The sequence below is a fragment of the Mus pahari genome, chromosome 1 (assembly GCF_900095145.1).
Source record: "Mus pahari chromosome 1, PAHARI_EIJ_v1.1, whole genome shotgun sequence".
In the NCBI taxonomy this organism is placed as follows: Eukaryota; Metazoa; Chordata; class Mammalia; order Rodentia; family Muridae; genus Mus; species Mus pahari.
The window spans coordinates 82535792-82552682 of record NC_034590.1 but is presented as its reverse complement, the minus strand read 5'-3'; the positions used below and the strand labels follow the sequence as shown (position 1 = coordinate 82552682).

Sequence of the window (16891 nt, the reverse complement as noted above, 5' to 3'; positions counted from 1 at the left end):
TCAATCACTCCTCAGAGTTCGCACGTTATTGATTCTCCATCCATCAGTCTTTCATCTCAGTCTGCTCCCCACACGGCCTCTTTAATTGGCTCCTGGAAACTGTTTTATAAGTGGGTGGGTGTGGACCCAGCACCAAGTCTCTCCTTTGGGCCAGGCAGGTAACCCTCAAGACCAGGCCATCCACTGGGCAGATTAAGTCTACCACTGAAATCCCACAGGTGGGGAAGAAACTGGGGATACCAGGAAGGCTGAGCTAACTCCAATAAGCATGGGAGACTCCCAAAATGAGGGTGTGAGGGTGAACTCTCAGCGGCTAAGATTTTTAAAAAGGAACCCTAAGTTTTGGATTTCGTTTTTGGGTTTAGCTTTCTTCATATTCTTGGGGTCCTCATGCAGCTTAGGAGAGCCTTTGATTGTACATATTATGTAGCCAAGACTGGCCTTGAACTCCTGGTTCCCAAGTCTCTACCTTCTGAGTACTGGGATCATAAGCATGCACTGCCTGGATCGAAGATTTCTTTTTAACTTAATTTTGATGGGGGGAAGGACCCCCAAAAGTCACTTGACTTTGTAGTTGATTTATGTTTTATGTTAAAACAAAGGGATAACAAGTATTCTACAACACAGCAATATTCTAAATAAGGAACTATTGGAAATGCTCAAAATAAGAAATTAAGAATAAATAAAGAATATTTAGTGCAGGCAAGCCACAACAACAGTAGACATGCAGACAGGCAGAAATGATGGGATTTCTGGGTTTGGCTTTTTTCTTTCTTCTCTTCTTAGCTTGTGAGATACAGCCCCTCTCCCAGTTAGGTCAGTGAGGAGCTTCAGAGGATCCGTTAGCAACGATCCCATTTCACAACCCATGCCTAGTTCCCGAACCCAGGATCCCATCTACCTGCCCCAATGGTCACATCAAGACACTCCATGCGGAGCTCTGCACACCATGCATATATCAACCAGCTCAAAGTTCTGTAAGGATCCTGGTGTTTACCATAAAAGCTCTCATTATTATCCCCGCTCTCTTTGTCAGTGTGCCTGGCCACTTACAGGAGGATGAGAAAAATACACAGGCTCAACTCATCTTTGCCCGGCCGCGTCTCCCAGGGAGCCGCTGATGTCTCTGCAGCACAATGCCACCTCACTGGCTGGCTGGGTTTAAAATTAGCTGAGCCCTGGAGGGCCATGGGTAACCTTCTGACAAGGTTAGCTGGAGAGCTGAGCACGGCTCAGAGAAGGACATTAATAAGAAGCCAAGTGGGGCCTTTCAACAAGCCCATTAGGGCCTCTCGGAAGCCTGCGTCTGGGAGAGCCAGGTGGCAGCACAGGAGGCTGACCTAGGCTCTTATTTTTATCCCATCGAGTCAGCGGCTTCCTTTACAGGCCATCAACACAACCTCCAATGTGCCTCCAACAGGAGACTCAACACATCCTCCCACAAACTGGATGGTCTGTGCTTAAGACATTTAATTGGATTTTTTCTTTTTTCAAATCTAGTATTTGAGGAATAGCTCTCACCATAAACACCTGTCACATGGAACACGGAGAAAGGTACCAGAAAACAGTAACTACACTGTACCATCAAGATGTGAACCATGAACTCAGGGGTTTTTGCTTGGTTGGTTCGTTTGGTTTTGTTGTATTAATAACTTGCTGTCACCCTGCCTTGCTCTTTGGGTGGTCAACAGTCCACCTAACACTTCACACTCTCCTGTTCTCCTAATACCTCGAGGTCACCATTTTTACTGAGCCTGAAAACCTTTCCCCCACTGTTAGGAAAGATGTGTGTCATTTAAGACCATATTTGTTTCGATGTTTCATTTTGTGTCACATTCAGCTTTCTGTCCAAAGTTTTCTTATAGTACCAAACATTTCCCCTATTCTCCCCACACCCTATAAACACCCCTACCCACATTATACACACCCACACTATACACACCCCCACATACACACTATATACACCCACACACATAAGGTTCCTTTACGTAGCCCTGCTGTCCTAGAACTCCCTCTGTAGAGCAGGCAGGCCTGGAACTCAGAGACCTGCTGGCCTCTGCACCCCTAGTACTGGGATTAAAGGCATGTACTGCCAATGCCACTACCACCACCTGGCTGCCAGACATACCTAGAGTCAAAGGGCAGGAACAATTGGAAGTAGACTGAACACACACACACACACACACACACACACACACACACACCAAGAAGGGAACCATGTGTCTCCCATAGCTCTGACATCAAGTGCTTTCTGTATAAGTAAGAATGTCTCAGTTGATCAGGACATCCCTCAAGTCTATGGTGATACTTTCCAAACAACCTGCTTGAAGATCAGGCCCAACATTCAGTTCCTCAGCAGTGAGCAGAGGCCTCCAGCCCTTCTGAACCTTTTGCAAACAAAAGCAGGTTCCCTACTTACCCCTCAGCACGATTCTCTGGCACAGCAATGCTGGCTGTCTAAAACATCAAAAACAAAACAGCTCTTCCAGATTCAGTAAAGAGCTTGTGCTCTGAGCACAAGGATCCTGCCCCTCTCTCCAAGTGCCCAGCTCCCCTGCCCCACACTGAACCAGTACAGGGGCCTCCATGGGGCCTATTACTGGGATAGCCTTACAGAATAATGGGTACTACTTTAAATGCCCTATTCATAGGCACCTTTTTACCTGAGACTTGCTTTTTAGAATCATGCTAACGTCAAACCATTTTTCACTGTATAGGGATGAGGCCTCACTCTCTAACCTCGGTTAGCCTACAGCTCACAGTGTAGCTAGGGTGACTTCAAATTCACACTGATGCCCTTGCCTCAGCCTCCCAGGGGTTTAAAATCTTTATCAGCATCACTTTGATGTGGTTTCTTAAATTCCCTAATACTTCCTTTTAAAACACAAAGGTAACAACCATTAAAAATACTCTTACCAACACACTAAACCAGCAACTGTTTCTGCTCAATGCACAACAGTCCCCTTATGTAGTGGCTATTCCTGGTTGTCAACTTGACTCTATCTGGAATAAACTAAAATCCAGAATTGGAAGGCTCACCAGTGACCCTAATCTGGAGGCTGGGAGATAGAAGTTTCTGACCTGGATCTTGGTATGGAGATCTTGAGGCCTCGTGGCTATGGACTCCAGAAGATTAAGACCAAGAGAGATCTCTTAGTTCAAGATCTCTGGGATTAAAGGAGTGGTGGCACACACCTTTAATCTCTGCTACACCTTCTGCTGGAGACCATATAAGGACATTGGAAGAAGGAAGGCTTTCTCTCTCCTTCACCTGCTTGCCATGTGGGACTGAGCAACTGCTAGATCCTTGGACTTCCATTCACAGCTGCTACTGACCATTGTTGGGAATTGGACTGCAGACTGTAAGTTATCAATAAATTCCTTTACTATATAGAGACTACCCATAAGTTCTGTGACTCTAGAGAACCCTGACTAATACACCTTAGACAGAATAATGGTAAATCTCAATGGCGAGGAGAGCCCAAGGGTCTGCTTGACTGACTTTGGGGAACGCTCGAATCTCCACCTAGCCTCTGAGCAGAGCTTAAGCAAAGGGTAAGAAATGCCGAGATTTGGTGCTGAGCAGGAGGCAGGTAGAGGCCAGCCTTGTGCCAGAACCCTCCCCATCTGAACTTATCCACAGCAGCACTAGAAGCAAAGCACTGAGTACACAGCCAAGGGCTGGACACACGACTATGCGTGTGGAGACCCAGCTCTCCCACTACTGCAGGCAAAGCCCAGTGCTTTTCCGTGGAAAGGAACAAGATAATAGCGTGTGGACTGAGTTTCATTTCCTTGCAGTGTTTTCATCTGTCCTCTAGTGGGGATGCCAAGGCAGGGAAACCAGCCAAGAAAGGGAAGAGAGACAAACAAGGGGCCCGTATAATCAGACTTTGAAAGCAGAGAAGGTACAAACCTGGATGTAGTTCAGCCCTGCCCAGCCCAGCCCAGCCCAGGGCAGGTTACAGCCCCAACTGGAAGAAGCTCAAGGAGGGTGCTCACCCATCCACATTGCGGAGGAATAGACGCCACAGTCAGAACCACCGTGGAAGCGAGAAGCAAAGCGACAGCTTCTACGCCAGGCTATCAAGATGCTAAGCATCTTAGCTTGGTTCCTATTGATTCGATAAAAACCAGGACCAAAAGCGACTTGGGGGAAAGGGGATTTTATTTGGCTTGTATATTCCAAGTCCCAGCACCAAGGGAAGCCAAGGCAGGGACCTGGAGTCAGGAACTGAAGCAGAGACCATGGTGGAAGACTGCTTCCTGGCCTGCTCCTCATGGTGTGCTCAGCCTGCTTTCTCGTACAATCCAGGACCACTTGCCCATAAAACAATCAATCAATCCATCAATCAACCAATCTCTCTCTCTCTCTCTCTCTCTCTCTCTCTCTCTCTCTCTCTCTCACACACACACACACACACACACACACACACAATCCCACCATGGGCTGAACCCTCTCACATCTATTATTAACCAAGAAAATTCTCCAATTCCCCACAGACTTTGCTTACAGATCAATCTAATGGAGACATTTTCTCAACTGAGGTTCTCTCTTCCCAGATGAATGTAGCTTGCTTGTATCACGTTGACCAAAACCTAATCAGCACATCACCCCCACAGTGATATTTCTGCAATCTATACTTGCGGCACTAAGACTTGATCTTCTGCAAGTTAATTTTCTAGTATCACATGGGATCAATATAGAGCTTTGGATGCCTGTGCTCACTGTGTTAAGATGTCATCCGGTTGATTAGCATTATTTATCACATTAAATATGTATCATCTCTTTTTAAAACTCCAGTTTTCTCATTTAAATATATATTATCTTTTTGTTTGGTTGGTTGGTTTTTTTTCTTTGTATTTTTTTTTTTTTCCAGGACAGGGTTTCTCTGTATAGCCCTGGCTGTCCTGGAACTCACTTTGTAGACCAGGCTGGCCTCGAACTCAGAAATCCGCCTGGCTCTGCCTCCCGAGTGCTGGGATTAAAGGCGTGCGCCACCACCGCCCGGCTATATTATCTTTTTAAAATATAATTTGTTTAGCTTTGTTTGCTGTATGTGCATACATAGGCACACTAGGTACACCTGTGGAGATTAGGCGGCAGCTTGTAAGGACTCCTCTACTTTTCTCCCCTACGACCATGTGAGTTCAGGGGAATGGAACTCCAGTTTTCAGGTTTGGTGGCTAGTACCTACACCTGTAGAGCCCCTAAACATACATTAACCCTAGTTTCTACCACTGTGCTATCAAACAGATGACAGGGTTTGCCTCGCCCCTGCCTGGAACTCCCATCATCTAACAACCATCTCATTGCTTAGTCTTCCTGTGCCTGATGCCCAGCTTGTGGACAACACCACCCTGCCTTTTACTTCTGTAAGATCAATCATGGTTTTATTATTTTGTTTATCTCCAACATAACTATGAGATAGAGATGTAATCTTTCCTTCCAGTATTTGGAAGGACAAATAAAACTTTTAAAACATTAAATTACTTACCTGAAGTCACACCACTGATAGAGATAAACTTGAAACTAATGTCAAGTCCTGTTACCTTGAACCTCAGGTCTAACTGTATTATGAGGTGCTAACGCTCACATCACTGGAGATAATCAATAGCTACAGGCTGTCTTAAGGGGAATATATGAGAAAGGCTGGGAAGGGAAGGTTGTCAAGGAGTGTCTAGTTCATCTTCTGATCTATGACGCAGATCAGAAAGATTCTGCCTGAGGTGTACCAGTTCTGTGTGACATGCTTTGGGGACACAAAGAGCCAGTGAGACTTACGTATGATGTGAACACACCTTAAACTAAGATCACAGAAGGACAAAGTACCTTTCAGCTCTCAAAAACAGGGGAAGGCCGGCCAAGCACTGTGGAGATGGTCCAGTCCGAACAGCGTTTGCCACGTAATAGTAAGGACCTGATCCCCGGAATCTATTAATAATAATTTTCTAAAAGGCTGGGGACACTAACGCACAGTTGCAATCCCAGTGCTGGGGCGCCAGAGGCATGTGGAGCCTAGAGTTCACTGGCCAGCCAGGCTAGTCTACTGGAAAGATCAGGAGTCACTGCAGGACCGTATTAAAGAAAGTGGATGGTTCCTAAAGAAAAATATCGAAGGTTTATCTCTATGTTCCACACACATGCCCTCTCATGTACACACACACACACACACACACACACACACACGCAAATCATATTTTTAAAAGCTAAAGACAAACATTGGAAAAGGCAGCTCCAGAGCCAAGCTGATTACTGGGGCGCACCAGAACTAAGATGCAGGCAAAACACATTGCCCTTTTCTGCTTTTCCGCATCCTTAGCGACCAGGAAAGTCTGACACTGCCTGGCTAGGAAAGAGTTCCTGCCTCTGAACTTTTCTTCCCACACAACACCAACCTTTGTGGTGATGAAACAATTAAAATCTACACTGAAAAATATACACAGAGCTCAAGTAGAAACAGATGGAGAAACGACAGCAGGCAGTGAGCACATATGCATCTTCACCACGCGGGAGAGGGAAGGAGCCACATCCAAGCCAACTTACGGCAGTGCTTTAAAACACAGCAGCGGCAGACCTTTAAAGGTGGCTCACACGTCCACAGCACGATGGTGAAGAAGTCCCACTAACACGCTGACGGGAACTGTGGAAACCCTGCTAGCTACACTGACAACAGTCTCAAGAGGCTTGAATCCTGTGACCTCCTAGGAAGTTACCACTACAAACTATTTACACAATGCTGCAGAAGACAGGAGAGACAGGACACCTGAATGCTCTCACAGCACCTCCACACCTATGTGCTGTGGCGCACACACACCCAAACTCAAACATAGCATACACAATGCTCAAAACGAACCAATTACTTGAATCCTTCTCTTCTCCAACATCCACCGGTCCAAGCCCTCTGCTTGTGTTACATAAACATGCATGACGGGCTTATATCACCTACTTTAGGTATCAATAGTCAGGAAAAAAGACAGACACTGGTGACAGGAGGAAGAGAAAGAGTGTGCTGGGCAGAAATACTTCACACACGCTAGGGGTAAAAAAAAATGAGACCTTGAACATTCATACTTGAAAAATAAGGTGATTCTGACAAACGGTACAAGATCTGCTATGTGAAATAAGCCAAGAACAAAAGGACTAGGACGGTAACGACCTCACTCATACCAGGTGCCTCAGAGAAAGCAGACCACATATCAAGTGTGTATCACAGGTTCTAAACATGAACGAAAGCCAATGGAGGAATCAATAAGATTCTTGAAACATCTTGCCATGAGTCTATCCATCCATCAACAGACCTACGTTTCTCTTGAAGCCTTCCTGGGCACCCAAATCTATCTGGACAATACTGCTGCAAGCTCCCCATGCCACTACAGCCCTGACTGCTGCATCTAAACACCTCCCTGTTAAGACTACTGTCCAAGTCAGGGTCACTACTGCTGCAGTGAAACTCCATGACCGAAAGCAAGTCTGGAGGGAAGGGTTTACTTTCCTTGCACTTTCACATTATTGTCCATCACTGATGGCAATCAGGACAGGAATTAAAGCAGGGCAGGAAGCTGGAGGCCAGAAGCTTATGCAGAGGACACGGAGCTGGCTGGCTTGATCATCATGGCTTGTACAGTCTGCATTCTTAAGAGAAACAAGGACCACTGGCCACAATGGGCTGCCCCCCCCCCCCGCGCGCATTAGTCACTAATTAAGAAAATGCCCTACAGCCAATCATACGGAGGCATTTTCTCAACTGAGACTTCCCTTTTTTCAGATGACTGTTGTGCTGACCTATAGCGAGCCAGCTCAACCACCTTCCCAATATTAAGCTCCGTTAAGGCAGCATCCTGTATCCTTCCCTGGGACTCAGCTCTGAACCGCTCATCTTTAAGCAATACTGAATCCACACAGGAACTGTTGAAGGCCAGGGAGCAGGGATGTGCTGGGGGGTTGATCTTCAGAGCTCACACACGGGGCCTCTTACAGGGTAGTCAGTAAGGTGACTGAAGACCCAAGCCAACAGGCAAGAGCTTCATCTTTAACCCAAAGCAAGAGGATCCCACTGCAGAGGAAGCATTCAGTCTCCCCCCATTTCCTGTTGGAGAAAGAGGGAGTTATTTGTGAGTTAGGTGATTTCCAGAATGTCCACATTCACAGAGGTCAACGTCAACCTCCCTGCAATCATCTGAGAGCCCAGGACTAAGACTCAGATGCAAGGGACAGTACAGGGCATTTGACAAGTGTCACCTTTCCAGGTCTCTAGGATACAACTATATTTTCCTCTTTGCAAGAACAGAAGTTTAAATTGAAACTTGATCCATTGTCAGACTCCTATTCTTTGGACTAAAATTAGAACACATTCGTCACAGCTGCTAAAGCACTCGTGCTACTTAGAGGTCAGCTCTGAAGGGACTGGGTGGTGATTCCTCTCCTTCCCGGATCCAAGTCCTTTCCATCCCTTAAGGCTGCCAAACATATTCCTCCATCATCCACGGCTCCTGCCATCTAACTCTATGTCCCCACCCAAGCTATTCCAGAATCCACACCTCCAAGCTTACTTTTGGTTTATACTTCAGGAAAGAGGAACAAAATATCTGGATCTGCCACTACATCCCTGTTTCCCTCCGACCACTAACCAAACAGTTAAGATGGATGCTAAATCTGCCTAGGAAAACCTGGGAGGGACCTGAGTCCACCCTCCAGACTCAAGGCCAGGTCACTGAGGAGCATAAGTACCTGCCAGCATGTCTCCACAAGAGAATCTGACAGCAAAAGGTGGGGAGGATGTGGAGAGCGGAACCCTTACTAGCACACAGTGGAAGTCAGCTTGGAGATACCTCAAAAAACTGAGAAAAGAATTAGCACATGATCCTGCTATTTCTGTCCTTGGCACACACCCCAAGAACTCCATACCCTACCAGACATATTTGCACCCCCAGACTTTATTGCTGCTTTATTCACTATAGTGAAGAACTGGAATCAACCTAGCTACCCATCAACAGATGAATGAACAACAAAAACTCTGGTACATACTAAGAAATAAAATACTATTCACCTCTAGCAGAAAATGGGTTGATTCAGAATGTGTAATGTTAAATGAGATCACACAATCTCAGAAAACAGCATGTCCTTGCTCGTATGCAAATCTAGCCATTAATACATGTACATATGCAAACAGATATATATGTGGGTACAGTACAACATGAAGAAAAGAACAGAAAAAGGCTAAGTCCTGGAGAATGAGGATGGACTGAACGTAGGAAACTGATAAAGTTATGAAAGAAAAAAAAGCTAACTGTTCTAGTTCTAATTCTCCATAGATTTTTTTTTTCTGGGTCATGTGTAAGTACAGAGAAATACTGATAAAATATAAAATCATATGTAAAGATCCAAGGCTTCAGAATCACTATTCCAACTGCAATGTACAAACTTTGGGTCTGCTAATTTGGGTATGTGATATGGGAGGGGTGCCTTTAAAAATAAGATTTCAATAAAAAAAAAAACCACATATAGGTTGTCCTGGTATAAGACCAAATAAATCATGAGCAGCCTGAAGTAGGACTGCAGTCAGATTCCGGTCAAGTTATGTCTGTATGTAGATAATAACAGGCTGTTCCTTCACAGGCCTCTTGGTAAAGTGCTGGAGAGACACGGCAACGGGAATATAAAGGCACCCTCGTAACAATAACGATGGAGAGAGATGGCAAGAATGGAGAAAGCAAGAGAGGCTGGGGTGAGGATGCGGGTGTGTGCCTGTCAGCACACATTACTCAGGTATCTTTCTGCCTTGGAACTCCAGAATACAGGACAAAGAAAAATAAAAACACAAGAGGGAAGGTAAGAGAAGAAAAGGAGTGGGGAGAGGGGAGGAGAAGCAGAGAGCTAAGAAGACAGGTAGTGTGGAACATTGACCCAGACCTAGAGCTCTGGGTCTGAACCAGCCACATTTTACAGCTGGGCTCCAGGGCATTGCAGTTGCCCCTGTGAAAGACTCAGTGTCTTATGTGGTCTTGGGAGGTCCGTGATGTAAGAAGTACAGAGAACGCAGGCCAAGGCAAAGACATTTAGGCCAATCCCTGCTCCTGGCAATGCTTCACGACTTCCCTGTGCTGCCTGCTGCCCATAGCTGGGACCAGGAATGACCCAGAACCACCACAGTAGGGCGTGAGGAGAGAGGAGGAGGAGGTTTGTCAGTTTCCTTTCCTTCTCTATACTCCTTTCCTAGTGTGAAAGTCTCGGGGAATGAACTGGAAAGGGACCTGAGGAAGGGAGGGGGGCGGTGACTCTCTGGCTGAGTTCTGAGATGTTTTTAGAACAGAGGTCTGTCTCCAAACATTAGTGTATACGTAACATTCCCCATGTAGGTACCTGCTGGGTAAATCAAGTCAGCAGTAGGCTTGCACCTTTGGCTTGGTCATGGCTGAGGGAAGTGGGCCAGGTACCGCCATGTACTTGGGGAGGCAGGAAAGGTCGCCTGCATCTGCCTCAGACATCTGCATGCTTGCCCTGCATACACGCCAAGGGTCCACCTAATGACAAGGCCATTGTAATTCCCAGAAGACCACTGGGCAAGATTAGATAGGCTAAAACCCGCCTACAGGCGGAGTTGAACCCCTATGGAGCCTGCCTCAAGAGAAGTCTTCTCATCAGCCAAGGGAGTGAAACCATCCAAGAGGCCCGTCCACCCCTCCAGCCTTCCTGTGACCACCCACCCACCCTGCCAGACAAGCGTAGTGTGGACAGTTTCTCCCCAGTTTACAAGGACAAACTGTGATTTTTCTTCATGTAAGGCTTCCCCTTTGATCTATAATCCTGAGTGCACACTAGACACTTGTTCAAGATATAATGATAACAATGTAACCAATGGATGGGCATTGTTGAGATGGCCTGACAGCTGAAAAATTCAAATTCTAGAGCCTGTCCTAGACCCAGAGTCCAAATGTGCATTTAGATACACACATACTAAAACAAGGCAGGGTTGATACTTGGGGCCTGGGGAACCCTACTGTACCTCACTGTTCACTCAGCCCTTCACCAACTCAGGAACTGCACCGCGGCTCCTACATCTTGTCACATTATTTCTACTGATTGGGAAGACTCCATTAGTGTATAACCATGCTGCCTGCCCACAGAATTCAGTTACACACAAAGTAAAAGCCTACGGAATCCTGGCCTTCAAATGCCTCCCAGGTGTCAGGCTGAGACACGCCCAAATGATAGCCAGGCCCCACGGTCTGAACAGAGCCCCTTCTATTTCTGCAGGTGCCACATTCCAAAGATGCTTCTTCTTACAAAGCATGGCAAGAATTCTACACTGAGGAAGAAAAGAGGTTAACTCAGGGCCTCCTTTTCCCCTGAGGACAGGAGAAACTCAAACCTCTCCCAAAGAGGTTTACATTTTAAAAATATATTTATTTTATCAACCACAAGCTTGCAAGTCAAACATCTCCTCCAAGATGTTTTGCAGATAGGGATATTCTGGGAACACACTGGAGGCAAGTGTATTTATGCACTACCATTATAAGACTAGCCTGGAGGGATGTGTATGTATCAGATGCTAGCCACTCCGACGACTTATTTGCCTGCCTGCTGACTATAACAGGTCACTGTCACCTTATGCCCAGCTGTCAGACTGTGTCCTCTGGGCCTCTGAGAGCCTTCAGGGTAGCCTGTGCTACCCTTGTTAGGAGGGGTGTTGTGTCCCATGTCTGTGACAGGTAAACTGGTGGTGGGAAGCAAAGGCAGGTACTTAGTGTTGCTGTAAGTCCCTGAGAGCAGAGAACTAGACCAACACAGATCAGTGGTGGCTTTAATGTTCCAAGGGGGAAATATAAGAATCGGGAATCCTGGCAGATATAAATGGGTCAAGACCACACACACCCCGCCCCACCCATTTAGTGTTTTGTATCGGATCACCCAGTACACGAGGGATGCTTCCCACAATACTCCTGGTCACCTAGTCCTTGATCTGGTCCCTGTATTAGCAGCAGAGACCACCTTGGGTGCAGGGCTGTGGCCAGCTCATTATCACATCCTATAGCCCAGCAGATTCCTCGCCCATCCAGGTTTCTGGGGAACAGCAGTCAAATGGCAATACACTTATCAAGCATAAACAAGCTTCAGAAAGACCATACAGGACTGAGAACCAGGAAGGCCTGGAAACAAGCTTCGATGTAAGGGGTGACGGCATTCCTACAGCTCAGTAAGCCAAGTGCAACACAGAAGGAATTTTCTTATCCATAGCACCTCACAGACACACCCTGTGCGCAACCATTGTGTGTGGACGATGTTTCCTACACACTAGACTCTGACTCCCCAACTAACCACAGTTCTTGTCTAACTTGGGAAACATCATCAGTACACAAGTTGGTGTCTAGAAGATGTTTATCTTATTACAAAGAGAACCACCATTCTCAGTGGGATGAGCTTTTCACTTAGGATTTGGGAAACTCTACACCATAACCTGAGAGCTTGCAACACGGCCCCATTTGTTCATTCAGTCCTGGTGAAGAACTGAATGAGATTTGGAGACAGGGATACTATGTGGTTTACGCTGGCCTCACAACACAACAATTCTCCTGCCTCAAAGCTTCATGAGTGCCACCATGCCTGGCTTAGATATTTTTAAATGTTTTTCATAAACAGTTTAGCTGCATTTCAGTTAAGACCATATTAGAAACAGCAGGAAAGCTGAAATGCAAAACACCTCCTTGAGTTATACCTCAAACCTGACTAGTTCATTCTAAAAACCCTTGTCTTTTCCACTATCCTCACTTCCTCTCACAGGTCACCCCAGACCCAGCTTTACCACCCACAGAAACCTCATTTAAGGCTCAAAGAAAACAGGAAAATTAAAATTTAATAACTATTACCCCATGTTGAAAATATATTGACCTTGACTTGAAGGTAACATAAGCAACATTTTTAGTAAGTTATTTCTGCATTTAACCCTCTGTACTAAGTCTTCTATGTCTGTGATCACTTCTATCGCATGTTGTACTTGAGGGTAGACTGGGCGCCTACCCAGAGCCCAGCAAACCCAGCACTGGGAACTCCCACGCTTTATGATGCAGGCTTTAAGATGGCTTCTCACATGTGTTTGTTTCTCACAGAGCCTTACATCAGCTGTTCCTGTGCAAACAACGCCTTTCAGCAATACAAGGGGGGGGGGGGCAAATAGCAGTACTGATGGCAAAATTTTAGGGTGACAGCTCAAGTCCTACCTGGGACAGTTTTGGCTAAAATGTTTCTCAGGCACCCTTAGGTTGACTGTAACAGTCAACACCTCATCTGCGTGAATGAGTGACCACCCACTCTCAGGCTTCTGAGCCTCCTCCCTCTGTCACATACCCATATAAAATACAGCCAGGTTTGCAACTGGACTCTGTCCTCCACTATCCCCAGCAGCACAGCAAGCTGCTTTTCTCTCCGGGGACTGGCTTTCCCCCGTGGTTTCTTGCTGTGCCCACTCACACCCAGGGAGGGAAGCCTGGGTTGGTCCTCCTTGGGAGACCTAGTCCCTCCCTTAACTCAGAACTGCTGACTTGACCTTCCTGTGGTACAGATCATTTGCCTCTGCTGCTGTCTGTCACCCATCAAATTCAGCTCCTGATCCTCACCATTTTTCTCTCCTGCACACTTCCTCACCAACTAGCTAAGTACCCTTCTCTCAGAACTGCTGACTCAACTTTTCTTGCCACAAAATCAGCAGCACCCTCCTGGGTGCCCAACTCTTGATCTGGGACTTCCATCCCTCGTGATCTAGCCATTCTCTTGGCAAACCTCAATCCACTTGAGGAAAGCCTTTGGACCAAGTTTCTATCCAATGGCACTTACCCACTTCTGTGACCGTCCTGGCTCTCTACTCTCTCCTTCCTATCTCTAATCTGTAGTCCCCTAGCCCCTATGTGTGTACACACCCTGATCTCCACCTTATAGCCAGTCCTCAGTGTGGACTACACACCTCTTACCCTGATACCAGGATGCCTTCTATGTTGCCTCCTTTTCAGGACTTCATCTCATTGGCCATGGGATCCTCTCGTCCTAAGCAGACCCTGCCACCCCTCTTCCGTCTCCTCGAATCTCTCGCTTCTCTCGGACCATTTTCTTTTTCACTGTGATACAGCTTGGCCTCACAACAAACTTGATAATCGGTCTCAATGGCCAGAAAATGGCATCCTTGACTTTCAAATTCTCACTGACCTTGATGGCCTCCACCAAAGCACTGGCAAATGGTCCAACTCCTTCACAGCTGACTATAATCTGGAGCCCACATGGGTATCTCGCCATCCAAATCTTCCAATGCCACCAATGTACCACCTCAATCACCTGCTCCTCCCACATCCCCTTAAACCTGCTTCTCCACATCTGCCTTCCGCTGCCCTCCACAAGCACTGTCAACCCCCTTACCCGCCGCCCCTCAAGCTGGAGAGGATCCACTGCCTCCCTCAGCCCCACAGGCAGCTCTCCCCAGGTCTATCCTCTCTCACCAGGATCTATCCTCCCAGAGAGGTGGTGGGTAGGTCCTCTCTCTTTACTCAGGTAAGAAAACAGCTTGGTTCTTTCTCAAATGACAGATGCCCTAACTTCATCAAGGAATTTAGGTACCTCCCCCTGGCCTACAACCTCACTGGCACGACCTCCACGTCCTTCTTTCCTCCCCACTCACCCCAGAAGAGGCAGAATGAGTCTGGACATCTGCAAAGGCTCATGCAGATGGTGTCCTCCTGCTGATGAGGATTTTCCTTTGGAGGTGACTTGTCCCTCATAGTGATTCCAATATACCAAACCAATAAAAAAATTTTTTAAAAACACACAAATTGGTCTCCCAGCAGGGCAGCCTGGGACAAGACTGCCTTCACCTGGCAAGACTTCAAAGGGCCTCCCATGAAGTGGTCAATTTTGACAAGAGAGGTTAGACAGAGGCCAGATGAAAATCCCACTGTGTGGCTCAGAGGTTCTGCTTCACTGTACTCAGTAGACGTAAAGTCTGAAGAAGGCATACTTGCCCTCAATACTAACTTTCTCTCTTAGCCACTGACATCAGGAGGAAACAAGAGGCTGGATGGTGGTCCTCAAACCCGTCAGAGATCTGTTGAATGTGGCATTTAAGGTATTTTATGAAAGGAAGGGGCAGGAAAGGGCAAAAGGGGCTGGCTTCCTGTGCTAGGCAGAAATACCTGCTTCTGGCATCAAACTTGGCACCAAAAACCTCCATCCACACCCGCTTTAAATGCAGCAACACTGGCTCCTGGACAAAGAGCTGCCCTTCATCTCGTCCACTGCCAGGACCCTGCCCAAACTGTGGATAGACAGGACTCTGGAGAGTAAGATTGCCCCTCTCAGCCGGGTGTGGTGGTGCACTCCTTTAATCCCAGCACTCGGGAGGCAGAGGCAGGCGGATTTCTGAGTTCGAGGCCGGCCCGGTCTACAAAGTGAGTTCCAGGACAGCCAGGGCTACACAGAGAAACCCTGTCTCGAAAAACCGGAAAAAAAAAAAAAAAAAAAAAAAAAGAAGAAGAAGATTGCCCCTCTCTGCCTGCAAAGATAGGTCAGTCCCCCAAGTTCCTCCTCCACAGGAAAATCTTTCAGGCCTTCTGGTCCTGGAGCCTGAAGACTGCTCTGCTGCTGCCCTGGGAACTCTGCCTTCCTCTAAACCGTCGAGATTACCATGGGAGTCTGGTAACTATCTAAATGGTAGCGTGTCTGTCTTTCTTGACTCATATGGGGACCATTTGATCTATACTTCCTGCTCACTCAGTACAACTTATCTATCTGCCAGGGGACTGGATGGCCACCCCACCAGCCTAGGGCTACTGGCCCGCTTCCCTGCTTCCCCATGGCTATCTCATCACTCACCCTTCCTCATTATAACCAGCTATTCTACCCCGCTGCTGGGCAGAGACATCATGGCTAAGATACACTTCTCCTTGTCTTTTCACCCAACTTTCTCAGGGCTTCTCCTCTTCCTCCCAGCCCCTGAAGCGCCTCTCGAGGTGTTCCATCATTCCCCTAAGAAGCTCTGACTCCAAACCCTACCCCCAACCCTTGTCACCCTCAATACCATATATCTCCTTAAAACATAAAACAAAGCCGGCTGTGGTGGTGCACGCCTTTAATCCTGGCACTTGGGAGGTAGAAGCAGGCGGATTTCTGAGTTCGAGGCCAGCCTGGTCTACAAAGTGAGTTCCAGCACAGCCAGGGCTATACAAAGAAACCCTGTCTCAAAAACCCAAAAATAAATGAATGAATGAATGAATGAATGAATGAATGAATAAATAAAACAAGGCCTGAGGGGCTGGTGAGATGGAAGAACACTGACTGTTCTTCCAAAGGTCCTGAGTTCAAATCCCAGCAACCACATGTTGGCTCACAACCACCCGTAATGAGATCTGCCACCCTCTTCTGGTGTGTCTGAAGGCAGTTACAGTATACTTATGTATAATAATAAATAAATCTTTAAAAAAAAAAACAAACAAGGCCTGAATGAAACCTTCCATACAACTCAACAAACTTATAATCAAACCCGCTCACTCAACCTTCAACACCCCTGCCCTGCCCGTTCCAAAGCTGCCAACCCTGCAGCCTGGTGCAGCACCTTAGGATCACTAAGGCAGCAGCCGTCCCTACCCACCTCTGGTGCCCAATCCCTACAATCTGCTCTCTGGGATTCCCTTCTCGCCTTCTCACATCACCGTCCTGGACTTCACCAGGGAGGACCTGGACACCAGAGCAGCATTTCATCCCCTATCAAGGCTACCCCAAGGTACCCTCCATTTTGTTCCCAAGCTCTAGACACTGACCTTTCTCTTGATTTATCTCCCAGTTGTTTGATTTAATATGTAGATGCTTAGTTAAGCTCCTACTTGTAGAATGGACCCTGTTCTTCTCATCCCA

At 46.9% G+C, this 16891-nt stretch overlaps 1 protein-coding gene across 4 annotated transcripts in view; it reads right to left on the bottom strand.

Moving 5' to 3' along the window:
• The window catches only part of Tead1 (TEA domain transcription factor 1), a 220906-nt gene that overhangs the window by 158266 nt on the left and 45749 nt on the right, over positions 1–16891 (bottom strand). Inside the window, exon 1 of one of the 4 annotated variants that reach the window (XM_029538170.1) lies at positions 1054–1133. The exons of 2 other annotated variants lie outside the window; for them this stretch is intronic. Coding sequence is in view for 1 of the 2 variants with exons in the window: in XM_029538158.1 (XP_029394018.1) it covers positions 998–1012 (15 nt within the window). In the remaining variant the exon portion in view is untranslated. One more of the 4 variants, XM_029538158.1, reaches the window with a different exon arrangement.